Below are 27,523 nucleotides of genomic sequence, written 5' to 3' on the forward strand. Positions count from 1 at the left end.
ATTTTGTTTTAAAACAAAGCCTATACAATAGTCATCCATGTAAACATTAGCTGCAATATTTGGGGTCAGTTCAGGAATATGCATTTGGCATAGTACAAGAATCTGCTGCGAATACACATTGCTGGCAGGCGTTTTCTCAGGGGACTTTACACCCTCTGTTTGATACAAGTTTGTTGGGTTTTTTTTTTTGGTTATTGGCAGTTAGGGCCGTGTTCCCCTTCCCAGCAGTGCACTCATCTCTAACAGGGTGTTACTTCTCTGAGCAAACCTTACAGAGTTGGCCATTTGTTTTTCAGGCTAAAGGGACTTGCCTTGGTCCTCCTGAGAGACAAGATCAGCCTGAAGAGTGGGTGAAATCCTGGCTCCACTCAAGTCTGGGGAGAGAGGATTTCAGACACTGGCTGTAATAGTTTTGCACAAATTTTTCTGCGCACACCCTTCATTCGCTCCTCTTCCCATAGTCAGGATAAGGGAAAACAGCCATAGAACAAGTCTTTCAAAAACCAGCCAGGCCCCCCTGCCATTGTTAGAAAACGCTCTAGCCAGATCTCTCTCCCTACAGAAGTTCCAAACGGACCTTTACTTAAGTGTGTCTCTGGCAGTGGAAGTAAAATCTGAGCTGAGGTTTTCACAGGGGACTAGTGATTTTTGGGTGCCCAGCTTGAATGTGGAGTTAAACAGAGCCAGCATCACTCCAGAGGCCCCTGCTCAGCGGGGGGGGAGGGGGGGTCTGAAAGGGAGACTGTGGTGGGAGCGGGGTTAGGATGGGCAGGCAAACCCACAGCTCTTTATTGGGCTCAGGACACTTTAGGGGCCTGCACTGAACAGAGGCTGGGGAAATGTTTACAAAGAAAATCAACAGCCACGTGGTGAAGTTTTTCTGGGTTTACGAGCAGTATCTGCTAAGTAACAGCCAGGACCCTGCTGTCAAAGCGCCTCGCCCCACCATTATCTCCCAGCGCAGGGGCTCTCCACCTGTTCCTTCCAGAGCCCCTCCCCTCAACAGGCGATAAAAACTCCACAGCAACTGCTTCTCTGCCTGTAAAAGCCAGGGCTGGCAAGCGCCCGGGGCCACACACCACAAAGCTGAGTCTATTAACTGTAAGCCGGGGGGGGGGGGGGGTGCTCCGCCCACCCTTTGGGGAAAGGCCCTAGGATGACTAGAAGGCTCTAAACAGGCTGTTTCTAGTCTGCGGGATACTTCAAACCTAGATCCCTGCCTCATCCTGCTAACAAAGCTGGTGTGGGGCGTGCAAGAAGGGAATATTTAACAGGTGATCAGTACAAAGACCCTGCAGGACAGGCGAGGTCTTTGCTGCAGTATCACCAGGCACCAGCAATGCCTGAAGTCCGGCATCTAGTTACCAAGAAGAGCAAACAAAGGGATAGATGGGAAAGTTCTGCATTTTAGATGTAAAGAAAAGCCACTGCACGAGTGACCCATGGCCAGCTGCCAGACAGGGGCCGTGCTCCCTGCAGTGACAGCTGGGGGAAACCAGGCCTTTACTTGAACATAATTTTTAAAAAAATTCACTGCCCACCCAGTCACTAGCCCTCACCAACCAGCACGTCTGCTCTGCCCAACATCAGCTGGCTGGAGCTGCCAGCGAGAGCCCTGGGGGCCCTGTCAGGAACGAGAGGTACCAGGGACAAGGATTTCTAAAAACACTGATGTTTGGGCTGGGCTTAAGTGCCAGGGGTGTTATCTTCCTCAGGGCAGACAACAGCACACGTCCCCGCCGCCGGTTCTGCTGCCAGCAGGGACCTGGAGAGGCACTACGCTCAGGACATGGCTGCAGAACGGTCAGGGCTAGACAAATGCCACAGCCAGAGAGGCACAGAAAGCTTTGGCATTCAACATGGGGAAAGGGGCTCACTGTGTGCAAGTGAGGGAGGGTTTAACACCAGGGTGCTGGAGAACTGGGGTTGGTATTAACCGTACCACTCAGCCTTCTCAGTGAACTCAAGAAGGGATAAGAAGTCAGTGCAGGCAACTGAAGGAGCGAGCCAGGCCCTGACCTTCGGCCACCCTGGAGTTAGTGGTCCTCAAGCTGCTGTGCCAGGCAGGCTGGGAAATGGAAATGCTGCAGTCCTGCTGTTTGAGGGGCAAGGGATCCAGCCCCCAGTGGTTTGGAGAAGGAACCAAACCCCCACCAGCAGCTCAGCCAGCTGGGAACGCCCCTGAGCCTGGCACATACAAAGAGCAGTTCCCATCCCCTGTGATTTGGGTGGCAGGGGAGTGGCCATGGATGGCATAAGGCCTCAGTGGGAGAACGTGGCTCAACCCAGGGTCTCAGAGCACCATGATGCCAGGTTGGGGCTGGGAGAGCTGCTACATTGGCACACAGCACCCCTGCAGACGGGGGCTTAAAGCAAATGCTCCCCCTCACACCAGCTGTACGCGTAACCACCAGCAGGTGGCAGAGAGGTAACAGCAACACCAACACACCAGCAACAGACCCTGGTACATGCAGGAGTGAGCAACGACCACAAAGTCCACCCCAGCCCTGCCTTTGCGGGAGCTCCCCAGCACAGGGAGCCATCACTGGCTGCCGCTGGGGCTCTCCCCCTTAGTGAGGGTTTTAAAATCCATGGACAGGGCCAGCTCCTCAGCCAGGGGCGGCCGCTTCCACTCGTCCCGCGTCAGGATGTAGCCGATCACCAGCCCAAAGACGATGAGAAGCAGGCCCAGGACGTTGGCCAGGATCCCTTCAGGCACGAATGAGCTGTAGGTGGCCCTGCAGGAGCAGAGAGGGGCTGTGCTGAGAACAAAGCTCCCTCCAGCAGGGAACACCCAGAGGAGGAAAACGTCTGCCCTGCCACACAAGTGGCTCCCTGGGGTTCAGCCCAGACCTCTCTAACAGCTTCTCCCACCCACGGCCCAGGAAATCACACCCAACCTTCCTGAGGCTGCAGTGGGAGCATTTCCTCTCCTCTGAGGCACCTGTTCGTGGCCATGGCCAGAGGCAAGAACACATGCTAATGGTCTGGTTCGAGATGGCAAACACTACAGCTGCAAGAAATGCTCTCCAGCTACTTTGCTGCCTCAGGCAATTGCCTGTTCTAAAACAGGGGGGGTGTCACGCTCCCCATCACAGCAGCAGCATGGCAAGTGAGCTGCAGAGCCATATGGAGCCAAATCTGCAGCAGGGTTTCCTAGAGCTGTGTTCGAGGTGGTTTGGGGGCAGGGGAGACTGGGAGTCTTGCCTGCAGTGAGAAGGGCTTTGAAGTGCTATTGCATCTCCCAGCCATTTTGGGTCTGGGGTTAACCGACAGCTGACACCGCCCCGCCTGCACATGCTGGAGGGATCAATCAAAGAAGGGGGTTTGCCATTGGTAGTGTAATTTACACTAACCCACGTCAATTCTCCCCCTCAGAAACAATCCTGTAAAACGTTTCAATCTACGTTTTCTACTGGCAAATTCTTCAGGTGAAAGATTTCCAGCAGCTCCAATCATTAGGGGGCCGTGGGTAACCCTGCTACGTCCCTGGAGGGGCGGTTCCCCCAGCTCACCAGGGAAAGTTTTGCTGGCACTGGCCAGGGATTCTTCTGTATATTTTTGCCACAGGGGCCATTGTCTTTGAGAAAAGTCCGATTTGCCCACTGAGGGCCTGAACCAGCCAGGGGCTGTCGTCACACCCCCACACCCCCCAAGGGAAGGCAGATCAGCACTTATGTTGCTAATGCTGTTGTAGGCATTGCAAAGTATTCTGGGAAGGGTTAAAGGTGAGAGTGTGGGTGAAAGGTTCCTTTGCAGGGCCAACGAGGGGGAAAACAACTGATGTCGCATCCCTAAAGCCAGGATGTTTTGGGAAAAACCAAAGAAGCCACAAAAGGCTGGCTTGGACCCAGTACAAAGAGCACAGGGGGGCAAAAGTCCCGGACCAAGATGCCCCCAGAGGACCCTAAGGTTTAAAACCCTCCCAAGAGCTGAAGCAAATTGGCAGCGGACCCTGGACAACCCGTGCACACAGGACAGTACTCCCGTCCACCCCTCCCCCTCTTCTTCTTACATTACACCCAGGCCTGGCCAGCCTCAGGTAGTGCGGGTATGAGTATGAAAGTGGGTTAGGGCTTGGGGCACCAACGTTTTCGTCCTTCCTTTGAGTGACGTGGGGAGCACCCATCACTCTCCGCTGTTATTTTATCAATAAAGCTTTAAAACTCAGTTGCTTGATGTGCTCCATCATCTCCCCCTCCGACGATCCTGTGGCCTGAGCCTGATCACCTGACGCCTCCGGCAGATTGGGAACAGAAATCTGTCACAGTTTTGGTGGAGAATTGCTAACAAAAATCTATTAAACTGAACGCCCCATGTTTATGAGATGTGAGGGCCCTCACACTGAGGGAGGTTCAGTGATAGGATTGAAATCTGGGTCCGTACGACCCATTCACTCAATTTCCCGGGGAGGTGCCGGCCTGTGGCAAGGGTGTCTTTTTCTAAACTCACGGGGGACGCTGTGAATTTCAAAGGGCAGAAGCCGCAACCCAGATGCTTCAATCACTTACTGGATATTGAAGAGGAGCAGCTCCTTGATGCCTAGCAAACAGGTGGCAATGGAGAGAACGAGGAGGAAGACACCGAAGAAGACGTGCTGTGGTTTGTATCTGCTGCGGAGTGAGAAGGACGTTCCAGGAAACAGGAAGAAGCTGAAGCCCATGAGCCACTGGAGGAGAAGAAGAAAGTGCAGAGGGGCTTAAAGGACCTTTCCCTGCAGAGCCCAGGTTTCCCACTGGAATTTAGTGTTATTACAACAGGCCTCAGAAATTGGAGCAAATTAGGTCCTGGTCCAGCTAACCAAGGATGGCGAGTGTGGGCTAGTCCAGCCAAGCCCTGCTTAGATGCTGGCACAGCCGCAAGCTCCGGCCTGCAGCCAAGGAACAGAGCCTGGAGATTCAAAACAAGCTGGGGATACAACCCAGCAGTCCTGACCCCCAGCCCCTGCTCTAACCACTGGAGAACTCTGCCTGTCGGGCACATACATAGCTCTCCTGAAGGGCACCCTCCTCCTCCTCACCTGGATGAAGTAGAGGCTGAAGGCTGTTATTCCACACCAGCTATGCAGGCTGTACATGTCGGCAAAGCCTTTCTTCCTGTGGTAATCGAACACGGCTATCACACCTGCAGGGACGGCAGGAAGCGGCCGGTTAAAGCAGGGCTCTCATCAGCACTGGAGTCCCATTCGTTAGCCCAGGTGCACACCCCCCTCACTTGGGGGTCCAGCCTGTAAACAGCAAGGCCAGCTGGACCCGCCCCCCAACCTGGCATGGGGAGAAGAGCCTCAAACCGCAGGCGCTGAGCCTGGGGAGCAAAGGCTCTGCTCTGGGAACCTTTCTGGGATGATCTTGTTGTTGTGACAGAAGAGGGTGGATTTAAAAGCCTCCTGAGCAGGGCGCCGCTGACCCGCTGCTCTTGGAAGCCTCCAGCCAACACAGTGGCCTTAGGGGCAGGGGGTTGCCATGTGGGTCCTTCCAGTCACCTTTCCACTGTGGCATCCGAGACTCACCCACAAGGGCGATGACCAGCGCAAAGGCGTGGAGGAGCCCATGGAGGATTTTGACCGAGCGTTTGGTCTCGTTCCTGAAGACCCGGTAAACCAGAAGAGCTGGGAGAGAGAAACGTGTGAGAGACAGGCAGTGGGGGTGGGCAGGGAACAGCCTCCTCAGCTCTGCAGCCCAGAGCAAAGGGAGCCTTCCCCAGGCCAGGTGGGCTAAGCGCAGCAAACGAAGCCTGGGAGCGGTGGGGTCCCGGGGCCCTGAGGAGGGAAGAATCAGCACTAAAATGAATGCATCAGAGCCGCTGGAGGGAGGCAGAGGATGACTCATGCTGACGGGAGCATAAAGCACTTTTGTTCTCCCAACTGCCTTTTCCAAATTTAATTTGCTACAATTAATCTTTTAAGCCCCAGGGACTGTCTGGGGGGCACCTGCTGATGCACTTTCCCCATCACGACTCTGTTCAGCGGCAACTGGTTCTCTGCCTAAGTGGCCGTCTGGGAGAAGATTACTGCCTCCAGCTCTCCAGAATCACATTAGTGTGAAACGGAGCAGGGCCCAACGCCGACCTCCAGGCAGCCCTGCTAAGTGCTCTGCCTGATGCGGGTTCTGTGTGGGTAGTGAGAGCAGGAATCTCACTACCCGCACGCGGCTGCTTTTCATAGGGTTTCACTGCACTGTCACCAGAGACAGATGAGGGATCTGGTAACATCCTACTTCAGCACCAAGGCTGAACAGGTACGTGCCTCGTACTGAAGTAACCCAGTGCAGACAGGGTCAGTGCACCTATTACTAGGGTGACCAGACAGGAGGTGTGAAAAATCGGGACAGGAGGTGGGGGGGTAATAGGCGCCTATGTAAGACAGCCCCAAATATCAGGACCGTCCCTATAAAAATCAGGACATCTGGTCACCCTACGTATTACCCCAGCTCCAGTCCCCATTGCTAACACCGGGGGGGCAGCTTTGTCCTTGGCCAGGTTGGTTACCTGGACCGATTTACCTTCGTAGTGTCAAAGCCCTAATACTGCTGAACTGCAGCCATGCAATGAAAGGTATGAAGGCCACGATCCCAAGCCAATTACTCACATGGAAATCAGGAGTCACTCCATTTTTAAGGCTGCACTGACACACCTAGACTTTCCAGCGAAGCAGCCGGAGGCATCTGTGTGATTGTGGCAGTGAAGGGGTCATTTCCAGCAGAGCTCAGAAGCCTGGCTGAGAGGTAGGTAGCGTTTTGAATGCTCTTAGCCCTTCAGCAATTCAACATCAGGATCCCAACTTACCATCCCCTTGGAGGAAGACCATGCCAATGATCATGCAGAGAGGGTGGACGTTGAACTGCAGCGCACTTTCCCAAGCAATACCACCCCGGTATTGGCCCATCCAGGCTCCGGTCATGGCAATCACAGTCAAACCTAACAGCTGAGAGACTGCCATGTAACAGGAGAGTCCTGCTGGGCTCGAAGGCCTTGTGAGACTGTCCTCCATGCCAGGCGAGGCCAGGGACACTCCTGGGACAAAATCTCAGACTGCAAGAACAAGGAGAAAAGTGATCAGCACGGCAACCCAACAGCATGCTGGGGACACTGGGCTGCCCATAGGGACCAGATGTATTTCTCACTCCTCTTCACCAGGGCTGTGAACTCTGCTCAACTTCTACTGAGATCAATCTCAGGGATTAGAAACCTGCTATCAAGACCCATCCCTAGTTTTCCGCCCATCCTGACTCAGAACCAAGTCTCCCCAGAGCAGCTTGCTACTCAGCTTCAGACAGGACCTGTGAACCCTAATCCACCCACTCCCAGCTCTAAGAGAGCCTATGGAGCTGGCCAGCCCACAGCACCTTGCTCCATTCCTCGCACTCACTGCTCTGTAAAACCAGCCCAGATACTACTGTGCTGGACGTAGAGAAGTGCAGCTCTGACACTGCGTTGCTGGCATGTAGACAGGCAGCACTCGGCTGTTGAATTTAATTGTCTTATTCAATATTTATCTGGAGGGAGACGCACCCAGAGGGAGGCAGGCTGGGTACTGTGTCTACGCCACAGAGACAAACCCACGGCACAGGTCAGTGGACTCCGGCTCACAGAGCTGGGGCTGCTGGGCTACAAATAGCAGGTGAGCTTAAACTGGAACATCTGCACTGCTATTTTTAGCCCCGCAGCCCCAGCCCCACAAGCCTGAGTCCATTATTCCAGGCTCAGCGACTCAGGGCCATGGGGTTTGATTGCAGTGTAGACACATGCCTGGGCTAGGATTCCCCTGGGGGTGGATTTCATTTTAAAGAACTAGAAGGGAGAGGGCCGGAAACAGTTCTGCCAAACTGGCCAGTCAAGTTTTTTTTCCACTGAGCTTAGTGGCAGCTTTCAGTGTCTCCCCTCATTGGCCAACACTGCTCTAGCCCTGACCTGCCTCCATACAGACAGAAGCTTCCTGGTTTGCCTAGAGCCAGTCAGGGGACAATCACGGGACAGGGTTAGCTTGCGGTGTTATAACGATCTCTCAAATGCTCACCTGCTGCAAGAGGTTTGGCTGGACGACTTAGCACAAACGACACGTTTCAGAGGGGCAGCCCTGTGAGTCTGTATCAGCAGAAAGAACAAGGAGGATTTGTGGCATCTTCTGCCCCTCCACCCCCACGAACATGATACAGTTCTGTGGTGACCTAGAATCCTATTTTCGACGTCTCCGACTCAAGGAATATTTCCAACATACCTCTGAACAACATACTAATCCACAGAGACCTCCCTACCAACACTACAAAAAGAAGGATTCTAGGTGGACTCCTCCTGAAGGTCGAGACAGCAGACTGGACTTCTACATAGAGTGCTTCCACCGACGTACACGGGCTGAAATTGTGGAAAAGCAGCATCACTTGCCCCATAACCTCAGCCGTGCGGAACACAATGCCATCCACAGCCTCAGAAACAACTGTGACATCATAATCAAAAAGGCTGACAAAGGAGGTGCTGTTGTCATCATGAATTAGGTCGGAATATGAACAAGAGGCTGCTCGGCAGCTCTCCAACACCACTTTCTACAAGCCATTACCCTCTGATCCCACTGAGAGTTACCAAAAGAAACTAAAGCATTTGCTCAAGAAACTGCCTGAAAAAGCACAAGATCAAATCCGCACAGACACACCCCTGGAACCCCAGCCTGGGGTATTCTATCTACTACCCAAGATCCATAAACCTGGAAATCCTGGGCGCCCTATCATCTCAGGCATTGGCACCCTGACAGCAGGATTGTCTGGCTATGTAGACTCCCTCCTCAGGCCCTACGCTACCAGCACTCCCAGCTATCTTCGAGACACTACTGACTTCCTGAGGAAACTACAATCCATTGGTGATCTTCCTGATAACACCATCCTGGCCACTATGGATGTAGAAGCCCTCTACACCAAGATTCCACACAAAGATGGACTACAAGCCGTCAGGAACACTATCCCCGATAATGTCACGGCTAACCTGGTGGCTGAACTTTGTGACTTTGTCCTCACCCATAACTATTTTGCATTTGGGGACAATGTATATCTTCAAATCAGTGCCACTGCTCTGGGTACCCGCATGGCCCCACAGTATGCCAACATTTTTAAGGCGGACTTAGAACAATGCTTCCTCAGCTCTCGTCCCCTAACGCCCCTACTCTACTTGCGCTATATTGATGACATCTTCATCATCTGGACCCACGGAAAAGAAGCCCTTGAGGAATTCCACCATGATTTCAACAATTTCCATCCCACCATCAACCTCAGCTTGGTCCAGTCCACACAAGAGATCCACTTCCTGGACACTACAGTGCTAATAAATGATGGTCACATAAACACCACCCTATACCAGAAACCTACTGACCGCTATTCCTACCTACATGCCTCCAGCTTTCACCCTGACCACACCACACGATCCATCGTCTACAGCCAAGCTCTGCGATACAACCGCATTTGCTCCAACCCCTCAGACACAGACAAACACCTACAAGATCTCTATCAAGCATTCTTACAACTACAATACCCACCTGCTGAAGTGAAGAAAGAGATTGACAGAGCCAGAAGAGTACCCAGAAGTCACCTACTACAGGACAGGCCCAACAAAGAAAATAACAGAACGCCACTAGAAGAAAAGGAGTACTTGTGGCACCTTAGAGACTAACCAATTTATTTGAGCATGAGCTTTCGTGAGCTACAGCTCACTTGGATGAGCTATCACCAGCAGGATAGTGAGTTTGTGTGTGTGGTTTTTGGGAGGGGGGTGAGAGAACCTGGATTTGTGCAGGAAATGGCCCAACTTGATTATCATGCACATTGTGTAGAGAGTTGTCACTTTGGATGGGCTATCACCAGCAGGAGAGTGAATTTGTGTGGGGGGGTGGAGGGTGAGAACCTGGATTTGTGCTGGAAATGGCCCAACCTGATGATCACTTTAGATAAGCTATTACCAGCAGGACAGTGGGGTGGGAGGAGGTATTGTTTCATATTCTCTGTGTGTATATAAAGTCTGCTGCAGTTTCCACGGTATGCATCCGATGGGATGAGCTGTAGCTCACGAAAGCTCATGCTCAAATCAATTGGTTAGTCTCTAAGGTGCCACAAATCCTCCTTTTCTTTTTGCGAATACAGACTAACACGGCTGCTACTCTGAAACTTGTGGCACCTTAGAGACTAACCAATTGCTTTGAGCATAAACTTCCACAGGCTAAAACTCACTGCATCGGATGCATGGAGTGGAAAATTCAGTAGGAAGATTTTTTTTATTTTACACACACAGAGAACATGGGTGTTGCCATACTCACTATAATGAGAGTGATCAGTTCAGGTGAGCTATTATCAGCCCCGGGGGTGTGTGTGTGTGTGTGTGTGTTCAGTATTCAGAGGTCCTGTCTGTACTCCTCGTTCTTTTAGCATAGGTAGTGGCCACACTCACGGCTAAGAATGAATAAGGTGAACAGACTTCCCTTTCCTTACCCACCAAGGGGTCCTTCCTAGAGCCTCCCCTCTCAAAAAAAAAAAAAAAAAATCTCCATTTTATCCTCACTGGGAACACTCTCACCTTCTCCTCCAGCTGATGCCTCATGTGGGTCTTATTTATATTATAAATTCTTTGGGGGCAGGAAACAGCCTTTTTGTTCTGTTTAGAAAGCAGCTGGCACAAAGTGATGCTGGTCCGTGACTGGGCTCCTATATACTACTGCAGTGAAAGATATTAACATAACTCTGGGTTTGTAAAGCATTGTATCAATGGGTCTGACCAGGGTAGCCAGCTCTTGAGATATTATCACGAGTCTTGCAATTTGGTGATTTTCTTAAAGGCCAGCTCTTGGAGTCAGGCGTGAGAGAATTGCCGCTTTCTTTTACAAAGCAAGTTTGCAGCACACATCATTGCAGAGAAAAGCTTGAAACCGTGAATCCTAAAGGCTCAAAAACCAGACAGCAGATAAAGCAAACTTTAAAATAAAAATTGGGGACCTCCCTCAATAGCCATGAGTTTTCAAAGATAATGGCCAATGGCTCTGCAATCCCATCTGCCAACTCCTTTAGCACTCTCGGATGCAGCGCATCCGGCCTCATGGGCTTGTGCTCATCCAGCTTTTCTAAATAGTCCCAAACCACTTCTTTCTCCACAGAGGGCTGGTCACCTCCTCCCCATGCTGTGCTGCCCAGGGCAGCAATCTGGGAGCTGACCTTGTTCGTGAACACAGAGGCAAAAAAAGCATTGAGTACATTAGCTTAGATTATTGTGGGCAGTGTTGTTGTAGCCAGGTTGGTCCCGTATCTTGCTAACTGAGACCGTCATAAATGTATGTTCTGAGTGGAAAATTTACTTATGAATTTCAAACTATAAAGGGTATGTTAGTTTGTTGTGGGAGTACTTATCAATTACATTTTTACTGTTAACGCTGCATTTCGGAAATGACTTTGTTGCTCATATAATCAAAACACCTTAGATGAAGTTTTCTTATGTAAAAAAGTAAAACTTTATTAGGCATTTATTAATTTTAACACTTAAAAGTGTTTTTTTTCCCCAAGCCGCTTGGAATGTTACTAGAGATAAGGGTTTTAATAGATTTAGATACAGTCAGGCCTCCATTTACACGGTGGTTATGTTCTTGAACAAACACCGTGCAAATAGAAATCACGTAAAAAGACACCAAGGGTCTATGGAAAATAAGGGTTTAGGTTCCAGGCTCACAAGACGACCTCCCTAATTTATCCCATACTGTACAGGTTTTATTTTAAAAAATTAATGAAATTTAAACTTGCTACTAACCTTTACTGATGTTGAGAATGAACTTGACGTGATATTGCTGATGTTGAAGTCAGAACTCTGAGGGTTTGTCTGGGGAGGCCGGGGAGCATGGAGGCAGGAAGTATGGGGCAGGAGGAATCAGGGCCACCTCCCCCTCCCCCTCCAGCAGGCCTTACAGGGGGCAACGGATAATCTGACTAGAGGCCCCCTGGCCCCAGGCACGCTCCCGAGGAGTAGCGTCGGGGCGCGGTGGCTTGCCCCACTCCGCCCGGCGCTCCATCAGGGAATAGGGTCGTGGCACAGGGGCTCGCCCTGCTCCATCTGCCCGGCATTCCAGCTGGGGAGCGGGCAAGCCCCCATGAGCCAGCTGGAGTGCTGGGCAGGCAGGCGGAGTGGAGCAAGCCCCTTGCCCCACTCCCTGGCTGGAACACCGGGTGGGCAGAGCGGGACAAGCCCCTGACCCTGGTCCCCAGCTGGAGCGCCGGGCAGGCAGGCTGGCAGAGTGGGGCAAGCCCCCGGGTCCACGCCTGGGGTGGGGTGGGGTGGGGGCCCTGGCCGAGTGTCCATTGCCCCCCGCAAGGCCAACTAGAGGGGGTCATAGAATACCAGGGTTGGAAGGGACCTGAGGAGGTCATCTAGTCCAACCCCCTGCTCAAAGCAGGACCAATCCCCAATTTTTGCCCCAGATCGTAAATGGCCCCCTCAAGCATTGAACTCACAACCCTGGGTTTAGCAAGCCAATGCTCAAACCACTGAGCTATCCCTCCCCACCTCCTGCCCCCCTCCTCTGCCATTGCCCACCCACCCGAAGTCAGGACCCACCCAAGTGTCCCATCCTGGCTACGCCACTGATCTGCACATCTTGGCAACCATGGGGCACCGTGTAAAAGTGAATCCATACTTTGTACAAAAATAAAGGGTCACAATTTATTGACCATGCATAACAAACTGTGCAAACAAACAAAAACACCCACACATCCTGTAAATCGAGGCCTGACTGTAACCATTGCTTTCCTTATAACAATGGGGTTAGAATAATTTTATTCATTTAAACAGTGGTACAAACAGCTGCAATAGGAGGAATATTTAATTTGCAATCTCTATTTAAGTAGCGCACTGAATAACACTCAGTGAATAAGTGACTTTTTTTTCCATTTTGTTCAGCGTCCACCTCAGACATTGGGGGTCCTGAACATACGCCGCCATCTGCAAAACATACAACTTCAGAGTCATCAGTGCTGCAGCTACATGTTGGACAGTAATTTACTTCTAGTTAAAAAAAAAAAAAAATCTTCTCATCCAATAAATCCATGGCTGAGTTTGTCATCAGGACCAGAAAATTTCAGCAAGAGATTAAAAGATTGCTCAGTTCACTTATACAACATATTCTCCCTTTCGTTTTGTTCAGAACAAACATTTCATTGAATGGTTCAATCATTACAGGCCGAGCACAGGTTGCTGGAAGGATCCTGGATACAATGTCTGAGAAGGAAATTGAACAGCATGCAAAAAACACTGACAGGAAATTCATTAGTCTGAGTCTTGATGGGTGGAGCAGCGTACACAGTGCTTGTGTGACAGACATCCCCTATTGTGTTATCTAACAGGAACAATACATCAGGAAATGCCCATACAGCAGAATCCTTAAAAGTAGTAACAGAAACAGCTATAACATACTGAACAAGAATTCAAGCGTCAAGTATGTAGCTGTGTCATAATACTGCAAATGCAGCAAGGATGAGAAGAAATCTAGAAGAACATAATGAAAGGAAGCTGAAACTTATAACATGTGGGCGCAATTCTCATTTGAGGCCTCTTTTAGTCAAAGACTTAAGTACAACTCCAGGAATAAAGGAAAATACAGCTGAAATGGCAAAATACTTCCATAACAGCCACTCTGCGTCAGCATCAAAGAGAAATACAGAAGGATCCAAACTAATTCTTCCCCTAGATGTATGATGGAATTCAGTGGTTGACAGTTTTGAGCTATTTATTAAGAATTGGCCTATTCTGATAGCACTGTGAAGACAATGACAAAAAATGATGGAACCATCACAGCCAAAGTAATCAACATTGGACTAAGGAGAAATGTTGAAGATATGCTGAATGTACTGAAACCTATTTCCATAGCCTTGGACAAACTGCAGAAAGACTGCTGCAGGTATTGCTGATGCTGTTGAAATTTGGAGAGAACTTCAGAAGACATGAAAGAAAGAGACCCGGCAACATAAGAACATAGGAATGGCCACACTTGGTCAGACCAAAGGTCCATCTGGCCCAGTATCCTGTCTTCCGACAGTGGCCAAGGCCAGGTGCCCCAGAACAAAGTTAAGATGCAGGCAGTAAACAAGCGAATGGATTAAGCACTTACTCCACCTCATTTTCTTGCCGTTATTCTCAACCCAAAGTGTCAGAGTAGATACCTAACTGCTGAAGATGTTGCCAACCATAACAGAGATCAGAGCTGGAGGTGAGCATTCAAGCAGTGCATGTGTGCTGATGTTGCTTTAAAGAAAGTCAACACCACTAAACTGGAAGTCACTAGCTAAGCATCTGGAACCAGAGTTTGTTGAAGAGCTAAACCAGCTTCTGACAGCAGTAGCTTCTATGCCTACAGAAGAAACAATATTTTCTTCATTTGAACTAATTCAGTCAAAGTTGAGAAATCGATTGGGAGTTGAAAATGCAAGAAAACTTCTCTCTTCCAGTCTATGAATAAAAATGGAGGAGGGAGGGGATGAGATCTACCAGTTTAAAAAGTTTGCAGGACACCCTAAGTAACTTCGGGGACAGTTGCCTCATTTTCAAGAAACATAGGTGAATACAAACTTAACTTCCAGTCACTTTCACTTAGGCAAACTGAAAATTTTCACAGGCTGATCTGAAATAATCAATTAATTCACTGACTGCAGTTAATCCCTCTGTTTAATAAGTCATTCCACTGTAAATGTGAAACATGTTTTGATAAGATAAATTTGCATCTAACACATGTAAAGTTGTTTTGTTTAATAAAAATAAATGTTATATGTTGTGTGTGTTTAATTCCAGTTACCATCCCAACTTGACACAAATCATGAGCAAAAAGTAAATTATATAGTAAATGATATACTGATTTACTATTTTATAACATACTAAAAATGTATAGTCACTAAGAATCTGAAAATATTAAGCTATATAATTGCTTAAATAAAAGTACACAATTCTAGTGTACCCTCCTAGGTAGCAAACAGATACACCAATTCTAGTGTAAAGCCTCTATTTAACTTTAAAATCAATGTGTTTTAATGGTTACTCAACCAGTGAGAATGCACTTTTCTTTAGGATATAACTGAAGAACAAACAGAAAAATTGATTAAAGTCACTGATTTAAATCGAGGTGTTCCATTTGGTGATTTAAATCAATCCACCCTGAGCTAAGTGCATGATTTTGGGGGCTGGACTCATGATTTTGAATCGCTAGTAGTTGGCGATTCAGGGACAGAGTGAGTCAGCATTAAACGGCAAAACCTTTGCTCATACAATGCATTGTTGAAGGGAGGGCTCCCAGAAGGAGCCCAAGATCTTGATTGTTTTGCTCTCTGCATAGAGCAAATGGTCTTTTTCCAGCACTGGGCTCCTAAGTGAAACCCTCAACACCTAGTCTCTGCTGGTATTCATGATGGAGTGCCTAGATCTTCATTAAACTTAAAGAGGCAACACTTCGCAATTGGGAAGCAAGAAAACCAAGCAGGCAGGATTTTTAAGACCTACTTAGAATAAGTGAGCGAGATGAGATGGACATAGAAGTGCTCTGGGGATGAAATATAATGCTAGATTGGATTTGTGTCTGGTGTTGGTCCCCATAACAGAACTGTCAACTGCTCGGCATCTGGAGTGCTGGGAGCTGTTGCAGGGGAAGATTCTCACTCTCTCTCCACCAAAGAAGGGAAAATGGGTGCAGATGACAGCAGCATAGCTACACCTGCACAGCCCCTAGTGTAGACGCAGCCTACGCCGACAGGAGGAGTTTTTCCATCAGCGTAGTAACACCATCTCCCCAAACGGTAGCAGCTAGGTCGATGGAAGCATCCTCTGTCGACCGAACTGTGTCTACACTGAGGGGTTTGTCGGTGTCGGTCAGGGTGCTGCGCAGATGTACAGGTTTTCAGTGTAGACCAAGCCTCAGTAATTGCTAATAGAGACCTACTGAAACAAAAGTCTGACATGCCGCAGCCTTTCTTGGGAGGTAATAGAAACAGGGATAGAGAAAGTGGAGAAACCCAAAGCTTGAATAGCAATAGGTCCGGGGAGAGTGTGAATACTCCTGGTACATGGAATTTTTTAACCTAAGGCTAGTAAGCACATATCTGTATTGACAGGGCCTTCATTTATGAAGCAGGGCGTTCAAAGGCTCTAGTATCGGACTTCCTCGTCCCCAGCATCCACCACAGGAGAGGAGGCCAACTCCCTCTGATGCTCTCATCCTCTACCACACACAATTTGGCATGAGCTGTGGGTACTCAAGAGGGGACCAGGGCAGGCAGAGCAGAGACGCTGCACAAAAGGAATGAAGCAGGTTGGCAGAGCCAGGTGACCGGGCAAAGCCTAGGCCAGGTGACGCCCTCCCTTCCATGTTTATCCAGCAACTGGAAAGCCATGTTGACTTTCAATTCTGCCCAGGCACCAGAGCAAACACAATGAATTGTCCACCTGGCCCTTTATCTATTCCCTAAACCCGCATTAGGGCTACAAATTAACTTCTGTTAGGCAGTGGCAAGGGCTAGGTAGGGTTGCAACACCATTTCTGTTGCATAAATAAGTTCAGCTTGGAAACTGGTATGCCAGTTCAGAGTCCAAGGCAGAGCAAGTCATGCAAACTGGAAGTCATTTAGTCAAGTGGTTCCTGAAACAGCAGCATTCCCGCCCCCCCCCCAACCCAATTTTAAATTTTCAACTTGGAGGGGCACAGAAATAGGGGGATGAGCCCACTGGCGGTATCCATATGGACCTTATCCCACTGGAATGGCTCTGTTGGATGCTTACTCCACCACCACATATCCTGAGCCCTGAGGGAAGGAGCAGTGGGTTGGGAGTGAGGAGATCATGAATTCAGTCCTCCCCCAGCTGTTATTAATGTTTCTGCGCACTTTACACCAGTTTTTATTGACCCAGGCTGGCCTCAGGGACTGGCAGCTATCAATCTCCCTGTGTTACAGAGAAGATAACGGAGACTGCACAAGGTCACTTTAATTAGACTCCAATATTGCAGACGCAAATTGCTAAAGGCTATGCAAACAAATGGACAAGCCTGTGAAGGCTACATGTTTGCCTCTGTAACAGCTGCTTTACCACATCTCTTTGCTGAAACCAGGAATCCTATTGACTGTGCAAACCACTTGCAAAGTGTCTTGATTCAAGAGATAAACAGGAAGGTCCCCATTCACACCTGCTGCAGATTCATGGGAGAGGCATTTTGCTTCCACAAATGGAATTTCTGTTCCACCAGAACAGCTAAGGCTGCAGTGAAGTCTGTTTAAAACCTAGTTGTTGTCTCCTCTCTAAAATCCATTTTAAAAAAAATCAAGCAAGGCTGATAAGACAGATAAGACTGATAGGGGAGAGGCTTGGCAAAGGTTCCATATGTCACATCTGGGACAGCCAAGAACAGAACCAACGTGAGCCTGTCATGCTGCCTCTCCACCAGGCACCGTGCACCAGCAGGGCCTTCATTCCCCATAGCCTTCCCAGAGGTGGGACTTCAAACCTTATGTACTGTTTCATTGTTTCCTTGTGCTCCCCTGTCTCTCTATATCCATCTGTTGTCTCTTGTCTTATACCTAGATTGTAAACTCTTTGGGGCAGGAACCATAGAATCATAGAATATCAGGGTTGGAAGGGACCCCAGAAGGTCATCTAGTCCAACCCCCTGCTCAAAGCAGGACCAATTCCCAGTTAAATCATCCCAGCCAGGGCTTTGTCAAGCCTGACCTTAAAAACCTCTAAGGAAGGAGATTCTACCACCTCCCTAGGTAACGCATTCCAGTGTTTCACCACCCTCTTAGTGAAAAAGTTTTTCCTAATATCCAATCTAAACCTCCCCCACTGCAACTTGAGACCATTACTCCTCGTTCTGTCATCTGCTACCATTGAGAACAGTCTAGAGCCATCCTCTTTGGAACCCCCTTTCAGGTAGTTGAAAGCAGCTATCAAATCCCCCCTCATTCTTCTCTTCTGCAGGCTAAACAATCCCAGCTCCCTCAGCCTCTCCTCATAACTCATGTGTTCCAGTCCCCTAATCATTTTTGTTGCCCTTCGCTGGACTCTCTCCAATTTATCCACATCCTTCTTGAAGTGTGGGGCCCAAAACTGGACACAGTACTCCAGATGAGGCCTCACCAATGTCGAATAGAGGGGAACGATCACGTCCCTCGATCTGCTCGCTATGCCCCTACTTATACATCCCAAAATGCCATTGGCCTTCTTGGCAACAAGGGCACACTGCTGACTCATATCCAGCTTCTCGTCCACTGTCACCCCTAGGTCCTTTTCCGCAGAACTGCTGCCTAGCCATTCGGTCCCTAGTCTGTAGCTGTGCATTGGGTTCTTCCGTCCTAAGTGCAGGACCCTGCACTTATCCTTATTGAACCTCATCAGATTCCTTTTGGCCCAATCTTCCAATTGGTCTAGGTCCTTCTGTATCCTATCCCTCCCCTCCAGCGTATCTACCACTCCTCCCAGTTTAGTATCATCCGCAAATTTGCTGAGAGTGCAATCCACATCATCCTCCAGATCATTTATGAAGATATTGAATAAAACCGGCCCCAGGACCGACCCTTGGGGCACTCCACTTGACACCGGCTGCCAACTAGACATGGAGCCATTGATCACTACCCGTTGAGCCCGACAATCTAGCCAGCTTTCTACCCACCTTATAGTGCATTCATCCAGCCCATACTTCCTTAACTTGCTGACAAGAATACTATGGGAGACCGTGTCAAAAGCTTTGCTAAAGTCAAGAAACAATACATCCACTGCTTTCCCTTCATCCACAGAACCAGTAATCTCATCATAAAAGGCGATTAGATTAGTCAGGCATGACCTTCCCTTGGTGAATCCATGCTGGCTGTTCCTGATCACTTTCCTCTCATGCAAGTGCTTCAGGATTGATTCTTTGAATCAGGATTGAATCTTTTCAGGATTGATCTTTTCGTGCTGCGTTTGTACAGCACCTAGAACAATGGAGACCTGTCCATGATGGGGGCTCGTAGGTGCTCCCATAATACAGATAATAACCCCACTCTATACCCCCGAAAAAAAAACAATTAAATGTTACGGGGGGTGGGGGGGGAAGACCACAACACAAACTTACATAAAGCAGGACATGCAGTTACAGTGCAGCTGCACACCCAGCTCTAACTCTGCCCTAGCAAGGGTGCCAACAGAACATCACAGTACCTTACTCCTCCCCAAGACACAAAAAGCTACTTTCTATGTGCCCACCACAATTCCAGATCAGGACCTCTACTCACACAGTCCAACAGGACCTTCAGTGTGGTCTGAGCAGCAGCACTGACCTGGTTGGGGGAGAGGGGAGCTGCTACTGGTTGATAGATCACACCGAGCTGCCTTTCCTTCGTGTGGCCGGTTTCACAAGCACAATGCAAGAGCTAAAGATGCACTAAGCAATTTTCTCCTCGCAGGTTAGGGAAGAGTTTCCCACCACTGAAGGAGGACAGGACAAGGTGTTGGTGTCTCAACATTAGTGGTCTCTTTTCATGTCACACAAACGTTCTTTTGGAGAAAAGGTAACTATGTGCTAGCTCCCAGCGCCGGGGTGCAGGGTTTTGAAGCCTCTCAATCTGGAAGGGTACAGGAGCAGCAGGCAGCATCGTTAATTCCACCTTGAAGTTTCTGTGTAAGTGACAGAGGCAGATTAAAGATGCCAGTTGAACCAGGGGAGATTTATTAAGAACACACACACACTTCACTCCTAGCCAGAGCTGCAGGCTTTATTGGATCATACCCGATAAGTGGATTAAGACAACTGGCTTATTCTATTAGATTGCATTGAAAATGCCAGCTGTGTGCATGTGACACTTGCAGCCTGCGGGCAGAAGGGGCTCTGGAAGGGTCATTAGGAATCAAAAAGCAGAGGAGTCTTAAGGCAAGCAGCAGGCACGGTCCCTTTGGGAATATTAAGGAACTGGGTCATAGGGCTCCTCTCTCTCAGCCAAAGGCAGGCACCTCTATTCCCACATATCTCCCGGGGCGGGGATGGGGACACACGACACACTTGCAAACCAGCTAACAGCACTTTCCTCCTGAACATGGAGTGGGGACATCAAGGCACCCACCAATGTTGGGACAAGAACTCTTCGCCAAGGGAAATCCTGCCCCTAGCCAAGAGGGAAGGGGAAGGAGAAGGAAGAGATGCAGCCCCCTTATCTAACCCCATAACCTCAGAGGCAGCCCCAAAATTCCTAGCCCTAAATTAAGCCACCAGTGGACAAATGGCCATTTGTCCATCCACAGTACAAGATGGCTGGGAGTTAGTCAGCCCCCACCGTCCTACAAGGGGAATCAAAGAGCCTTGGAAAGCTGTGTACAAATACCACTTGTCATTTTCCTCCCTCCAGTCCCCACACCATCCAAGGCAGTCCGCTGCACCAGGATGGAGTCCTGGAGACAATCAGACACCAGAACTGGCATCACCAGCTATTTTTAGGGCACAGAATCCAGGTGCCTCCTGCAGAGCTCACTTTTCAACCCAGGTACCGGGGGAGTTCACCGCAAGGGTTGTTACCAGGCTGGGAAAGAGCACAACACGGTTGTGGTAGCAGCAGGAGAAATTGCCACCACCATGACAGAACTTAGATGGCCCTGGCAGTGCATGTGGCTGTAACAGACCTTCTCCCAGGGGCTGGGCACCAAACCAGAGAAAGGTTCATGGCAGGTAAAAAAGATGGGTGCAGACAAAAAAAGTCACTAGGAAATATTACGGACAGCAAAGCACACACAACATGGGACCTGAGATATTAACCCCTTACAGGTGCAAGGGGAACTAATTCTACTAGAACTTAGCTGTGCATTGCTATAATCGTAAAATGGCCTTCAGAAGCCTCATGTGCGGCTGACTTAGGAGCTATCCACAGGGCAATGCTGTTTACATGAGTCAGCCTGGAGGTGGATCTGGCTATAAGTGTTTTGACTTGATGCTCTGCCCCTTAACAACCAGATATTCCAAAGGCCTTAGCTCCTATCTAGGTATGATTATAAGCGTCCAGATTTATGGGATTGCTCAGCATGCTGGCTGTGGAGCAAACAGGCCATCGGTGTCAATGGGGGCTTAGCCCTTTCAGAACATGGCCCTTGTTGTGGGTTCTGCGCACTTGGAAATCTGGCCCTTACCATCTAAGAGATTCCTGGTCTGCAGAGAACAGCTGAACACACAATAGCAGGAAAGACCGTTACAAAGGAAGGAAACACACTCATCAAGCTGCTCTGGTGTAGACATTGCTTTTGTTCTCTAAATCTAAAATAAAGGTCACTCTGACTTAACTACATGACTACTCTTTGTGCCTGGAGAAACATAACATGCTGTAGGGCCAGGGCATCAGAGCAGTAACCCTGAAATGGAGCGAAATACAGACGAAGATTAACTTGATAGCATGAGGGGATAATGGAGATGTGTTCTCTTCAGGGTCCCCTCGAACCGGTACCACAGGGGACATTTTCTATTGAGGAGGAAAAACCCCTTCTCAAATATTATTGCAAAGGTTAAGATTTTGTCACCATTATTTTTAGTAAAAGTCACGGACAGGTCGCAGGCAATAAACAAAAATTCATGGAAGCCCGTGACCTGTCTGACTTTTATGAAAATTATGGGGGGAGGGACTGAAGCCCAAACCCCGCGGGGTGCGGGAGAAGCATGAGCCCCGCTGCAGGCAGCTGAGGTCCCCGGGGCCCCTGCCAGCTAACCGGCCCTGCCACCTTGGGGCTGAAGCAGAAAATGTCAAGGAGGTCTCTGAAAGTCACAGAATCTGTGACAATCTTATCCTTAATGGATACCATAAGCAATAAGAGAGTCTCTCTCCATTCCCACCCACCTAACCAGCAATGGAAACACCCAGTGCAGGACAGACCCTCTGCCGCTGCAGCACTAAGGACTTAAACACCAGCTTGCCTCACCCCTCTTTGCGAGCTGTGCAGTCCAAGCCACAGTCCCCTCACCCCAGTTCCCCCATCCCTTTGCTTGCTTCCATTGAACATCTCAAGCAGCTCCCAATGACAGAAACTAGGAGGGGACCATAACTTAAAAGAAAAACAAGACATGCATCTGGAGTTGCTACCTCCCCCCCCTCTCCCCAATGGGTGGATAGACTCCACCCAAAAAAAATAAATACACTTCTACTGGAAAATACAGAGATTAGTCTCAAGTCACTAAATCTCAGTATCAAGATCCCACACAGTTAGCCCTGCTACTGGGGCTGGTCAGTGCTGCTGGTCAGAGCCCCACCCCACACTCCCAAAATTAAAGCCTACAGAGTCAGTGCTAAACTAGTCAGAAGAAGACTCACATGGACTCCTAGACAGTCAGTCCACACCACACTTCAGTCTCGAACAACAGCAAGAACAGCCCCTCTGTGATTCAGTATCATCTGCCAAATGACAGCTGCTTACCCAATGCTCTCAGCTGTGCTGGATGTTTCAGGCTAGGTTAATCACCTCCTGACAATCTGCCTCAGCTAAACTGGTAACACCTGAAGCAAGATCCCCAATTAAGCTCTGCATGCTGCGAAACAGACACCCAGAAGCAGTTAACCCATTCCGCTTCACAAGGCAGTTGCTTTGCAGTTGTATGAAATGGTAAAGCGACCATCGCTGGTAGAGGTCTGTGTTCTTGTGGACACTTACAAACAGGAGCACAACACATTAGTGCCAATTCTCAGCTCCCAATCATTTAGCCACTGACATGATCCCCTCATGGGCACAGGAAACAAGTGAGACATGTCCTGTCGGAGCCTTGAAATAAAGCATCTGACAAAAAATAAACGAATGCAACCACCCTAAAGAGAGTTTTTACAGCTGGTCATTTAACAGAATCAGAAAGTTAGAGGTGGAAAAACCTTATCTGGCTGTCCAGTCTGTCTCTCTGGGCATCTTCTAGTCCCTTGTCCAATCCGATTTTTAAAGTCCCGAATAATGGGGCTTCATCCTTTTCAATCCTCCTTCAAATACAGCTCACACCCTGGAGCTTGTTATATCCCAATATTCAGCCTACACTTTTCCTTGATTTCATCCTATTACTTCTAGCTAAACCTCAGGTTACTACATAAAGCAATTCCCTCCTTCTTTGGCCTTAACAGTCTGCAAATATTTGCAGAGTGTTAGACCCTTCCTTAGTCAGCGCTAACCAAGCTATACAACACCCAGCTAAAATTGTTACAGCTACATTTTCACAAGAGCCCATACATCAGATGCAAGTTGGGTGCTGAGTTGCTGGGAAAACCTAGCTGTATGTGGCACAGTGGAGCTGCTGGGTGCTGGGCACTTTTACAGATCTGACAACTAAGTAAGCAAATATGGGATTAGCTCTTCTGGAAATTCAGTCCTGATTGTGGATGCTGAGTCCTGGGAATTCTAGCCCTTGGCTTAAAATTTCCTTATAAATCAAACCCTCCAGGTCAGGTCAGTTGTTATTCTCTGAACACTCTCCAGTGTCAATAGTGTTCTGGTAACTCAGTGCCCAAAGCAGAATGCAATATTCTAGGTGGGGGTTCACCTTGCAGAGAAGCACTCTTTCCTCCCTGCTCTGTGAATGGTGTCTTTTTTAGGAATTTATCTGCACCCCCCATTTCCACAGCATATGAGTGCCTACGATCTTTAATGCAGTTAATCCTCACACATCCCTAGGAGGTAGGGAAGTGCTCTTACCCTCTGCTTACAGATGGGGAACTGAAGCACAGAGGCACTAAATGACATGCCCAAGATCACACCAGAAGTATGTGACAGAGCAGGGTCCTGGGCTAGTGCCCTAACCACTGTGCCATCCTTTCTCTCTGCAATCCAGGATTACACAGCCCATTGCAAACTCCTGTCTAACTTGCTGCCCACTCTTGCCCCTAGGTCTAGTTCATCATTACAGCTGCCTGGATATTTCTCTCACATTGAACACATGTGTTTCAGATCATTTCTGAAGTCATTTGGTTTGATCTGATAGAATCCTGTGAGTGCTGACTGATGGAAAAGTACAGTTACTTGGGCACCCCCACCAGGAAGTGAGGTCTGCCTAGCATATTTTAGGGAAATAAGAAATCTATATGGGAATGTGAATCTTTTCAAGAACCAAGTGTCAATAATTCCCCAACCAAACCCAAGGGAAGGAAAGGGAGGTTAAGAGAAAAGAAGGCTATTTAAAGTTTGCTAAATAAACAGTTTTGGGGCAATTGTTATAGGCTTGTAGAAACTTTGCAGGAGAGAGAGAAACAATCCAGTCCCCCTGGGGAAACATTCTCCGCTCTTCAATTTCTTCAAGTGCTTGTGATGTAACAATGAAATTATTGCCAACAAACTGAAGCATAAGGCAGCTAGATAAGAGAATACAAAGGACAGGTGGGTGGCACCTGCTTATGGTCCTGCCTGAAGGCCCCTGCCCTCTTGTCCCATCACTAAATGCAGCTCTCAGATATCACACAGCTTCAGCACTGACTGACGAAAGGGTCCACCTGCTGAGCAGGAAACACAGCTGAGAGAAAAGGCCTGTCCTCAGTTAACTGAGGAACCAACCCTGACCCATTAGAAGCCTAAGCACTTGCATTCCAGCTACCCCCCTATACAGTAGCCCCCATCCTGTGCCCAATTACACCTTGCATGCTGGGGCCTCCAGCCCCTACCCCAAAGTCTTGCCACTATTAAGCGTTCGCTTTCCCCCATGCTTAGTGCTAGGAGCTCAAAAAACCCCACGGGTCAAACAGATGATCCAGGTATTTGCTCTTCCCAGAACCAAACTGCCCCTCACCCTGGCTGCCTGCATGGGATGGTGCCCACCACGGAGAGTTTATGTGGGTCACTCAGGGTTTAGTGCAGGAACCGCTGGATACTTGTGAGCTCTGTACGCGCCCAGCCTGGCTCAGCCCTCGGCCAGTGTAGCCAGCCTCCCCCATGCCAGGAGACCAGCGTCAGAGCAAGGCCATCCCTGAGCGCCAAGACACCCCCAGCCTGGCCCAGGAGACAGGGGCCTGGGCAGCCAGACTCCTGTGTGGGGCGTAGCTCTTGGGACCAGAGAACGCCCGGAGAGCTCTGCGGGGGGGCTCAGAGACATGGGGCTGGAGGAGGGGGTCTGGGGCTCAAAGACACTGACCCAGGGTGTGTGTGTGTGAGTGAGTGAGGAACTCATCCCTTGGGGCTCGGAGGCACCGACCCCGGGGCGGTGGGGGGGGGAGCGGGGGTGTCTCCACCTGTGGGGCTCGGAGGCACCGACCCCGGGGCGGGGGGGGGGGAGCCTCCACCTGTGGGGCTCGGAGGCACCGACCCCGGGGCGGGGGGGGGGGGAGCCTCCACCTGTGGGGCTCGGAGGCACCGACCCCGGGGCGGGGGGGGGGGGAGCCTCCACCTGTGGGGCTCGGAGGCACCGACCCCGGGGCGGGGGGGGGGGAGCCTCCACCTGTGGGGCTCGGAGGCACCGACCCCGGGGCGGGGGGGGGGGGAGCCTCCACCTGTGGGGCTCGGAGGCACCGACCCGGGGCGGGGGGGGGGGGGAGCGGGGGTGTCTCCACCGGTGGGGCTCGGAGGCACCGACCCCGGGGCGGGGGGGGGGGGAGCGGGGGTGTCTCCACCGGTGGGGCTCGGAGGCACCGACCCCGGGGCGGGGGGGGGGGGGGGAGCGGGGGTGTCTCCACCGGTGGGGCTCGGAGGCACCGACCCCGGGGCGGGGAGGGGGGGGGGAGCGGGGGTGTCTCCACCGGTGGGGCTCGGAGGCACCGACCCCGGGGCGGGGGGGGGGGGGGGAGCGGGGGTGTCTCCACCGGTGGGGCTCGGAGGCACCGACCCCGGGGCGGGGGGGGGGGGGGGGAGCGGGGGTGTCTCCACCGGTGGGGCTCGGAGGCACCGACCCCGGGGCGGGGGGGGGGGGGGGGGAGCGGGGGTGTCTCCACCGGTGGGGCTCGGAGGCACCGACCCCGGGGCGGGGGGGGGAGCGGGGGTGTCTCCACCGGTGGGGCTCGGAGGCACCGACCCCGGGGCGGGGGGGGGGGGGGAGCGGGGGTGTCTCCACCGGTGGGGCTCGGAGGCACCGACCCCGGGGCGGGGGGGGGGGGGGAGCGGGGGTGTCTCCACCGGTGGGGCTCGGAGGCACCGACCCCGGGGCGGGGGGGGGGGGGGAGCGGGGTGTCTCCACCGGTGGGGCTCGGAGGCACCGACCCCGGGGCGGGGGGGGGGGGGGGGAGCGGGGGTGTCTCCACCGGTGGGGCTCGGAGGCACCGACCCCGGGCGGGGGGGGGGGGGGGAGCGGGGGTGTCTCCACCGGTGGGGCTCGGAGGCACCGACCCCGGGGCGGGGGGGGGGGGGGGAGCGGGGGTGTCTCCACCGGTGGGGCTCGGAGGCACCGACCCGGGGCGGGGGGGGGGGGGGGGGGAGCGGGGGTGTCTCCACCGGTGGGGCTCGGAGGCACCGACCCCGGGGCGGGGGGGGGGGGGGAGCGGGGGTGTCTCCACCGGTGGGGCTCGGAGGCACCGACCCCGGGGCGGGGGGGGGGGGGGAGCGGGGGTGTCTCCACCGGTGGGGCTCGGAGGCACCGACCCCGGGGCGGGGGGGGGGGGGGAGCGGGGGTGTCTCCACCGGTGGGGCTCGGAGGCACCGACCCCGGGGCGGGGGGGGGGGGGGGAGCGGGGGTGTCTCCACCGGTGGGGCTCGGAGGCACCGACCCCGGGGCGGGGGGGGGGGAGCGGGGGTGTCTCCACCGGTGGGGCTCGGAGGCACCGACCCCGGGGCGGGGGGGGGGGGAGCGGGGGTGTCTCCACCGGTGGGGCTCGGAGGCACCGACCCCGGGGCGGGGGGTGGGGGGAGCGGGGGTGTCTCCACCGGTGGGGCTCGGAGGCACCGACCCCGGGGCGGGGGGGGGGGGAGCGGGGGTGTCTCCACCGGTGGGGCTCGGAGGCACCGACCCGGGGCGGGGGGGGGGGAGCGGGGGTGTCTCCACCGGTGGGCTCGGAGGCACCGACCCCGGGGCGGGGGGGGGGGGGAGCGGGGGTGTCTCCACCGGTGGGGCTCGGAGGCACCGACCCCGGGGCGGGGGGGGGGGGGGGGAGCGGGGGTGTCTCCACGGTGGGGCTCGGAGGCACCGACCCCGGGGCGGGGGGGGGGGGGAGCGGGGGTGTCTCCACCGGTGGGGCTCGGAGGCACCGACCCCGGGGCGGGGGGGGGGGGGAGCGGGGGTGTCTCCACCGGTGGGGCTCGGAGGCACCGACCCCGGGGCGGGGGGGGGGGGGAGCGGGGGTGTCTCCACCGGTGGGGCTCGGAGGCACCGACCCCGGGGCGGGGGGGGGTCGTCTCAGCTTTCGGAGCACACGCACCCCTCCCCGCACGCCCAGACGCTACGGCGGTGGGCGCAGAACAAGGGCCCCGCCGTCCTCTCACAGAGCGGGCTCCCGCTTGTCGCCCCCCGCCCGACCCGGGCTCCGGGCCTCGGCTCCTACCTGCGGCGTCGGGCTCGGGCCGCGGCCGGTGTCAGCGCCGCTGGACCGGGCCGCCGCTTCCTGCTCCCGGGAGGGGCCGGGGCCGCGGCGTTGCCACGGCAACGGGC

The 27,523-nt window shown here is 52.1% G+C and overlaps 1 protein-coding gene across 2 annotated transcripts; it reads right to left on the bottom strand.

Annotated features, from left to right (window-relative positions):
- Positions 1 to 1,061: 1,061 nt before the first annotated feature.
- CYB561 (cytochrome b561) lies at positions 1,062 to 27,523 on the bottom strand. Of its 2 annotated transcripts, XM_073326005.1 has the most exons (7): positions 27,417 to 27,523; positions 8,015 to 8,082; positions 6,784 to 7,029; positions 5,510 to 5,608; positions 5,021 to 5,124; positions 4,512 to 4,669; positions 1,062 to 2,738 (listed from the first exon to the last, which is right to left on the bottom strand). In XM_073326005.1, exons 3-7 carry the CDS (start codon positions 6,986 to 6,988, stop codon positions 2,543 to 2,545), a joined length of 762 nt encoding a protein of 253 aa, XP_073182106.1. In that variant the 5' UTR covers positions 6,989 to 7,029; positions 8,015 to 8,082; positions 27,417 to 27,523; the 3' UTR covers positions 1,062 to 2,542. The 2 variants fall into 2 exon arrangements, with proteins under 2 accessions (XP_073182106.1, XP_073182105.1); XM_073326004.1 differs by lacking the exon at positions 8,015 to 8,082.

This window comes from Lepidochelys kempii, chromosome 27 (assembly GCF_965140265.1).
Source record: "Lepidochelys kempii isolate rLepKem1 chromosome 27, rLepKem1.hap2, whole genome shotgun sequence".
NCBI lineage: Eukaryota > Metazoa > Chordata > Testudines > Cheloniidae > Lepidochelys > Lepidochelys kempii.

Coding starts and splice junctions, on each gene's coding strand:
- CYB561 (XM_073326004.1), bottom strand. CDS start 6,988: ATGGAGGACAGTCTCACAAGGCCTTCGAGCCCAGCAGGACTCTCCTGT. Junction 5,125..5,509: donor GCTGGTCATCGCCCTTGTGG/GTGAGTCTCGGA, acceptor CCGTCCCTGCAG/GTGTGATAGCCGTGTTCGAT. Junction 4,670..5,020: donor TCAGCCTCTACTTCATCCAG/GTGAGGAGGAGG, acceptor CTTCTCCTCCAG/TGGCTCATGGGCTTCAGCTT.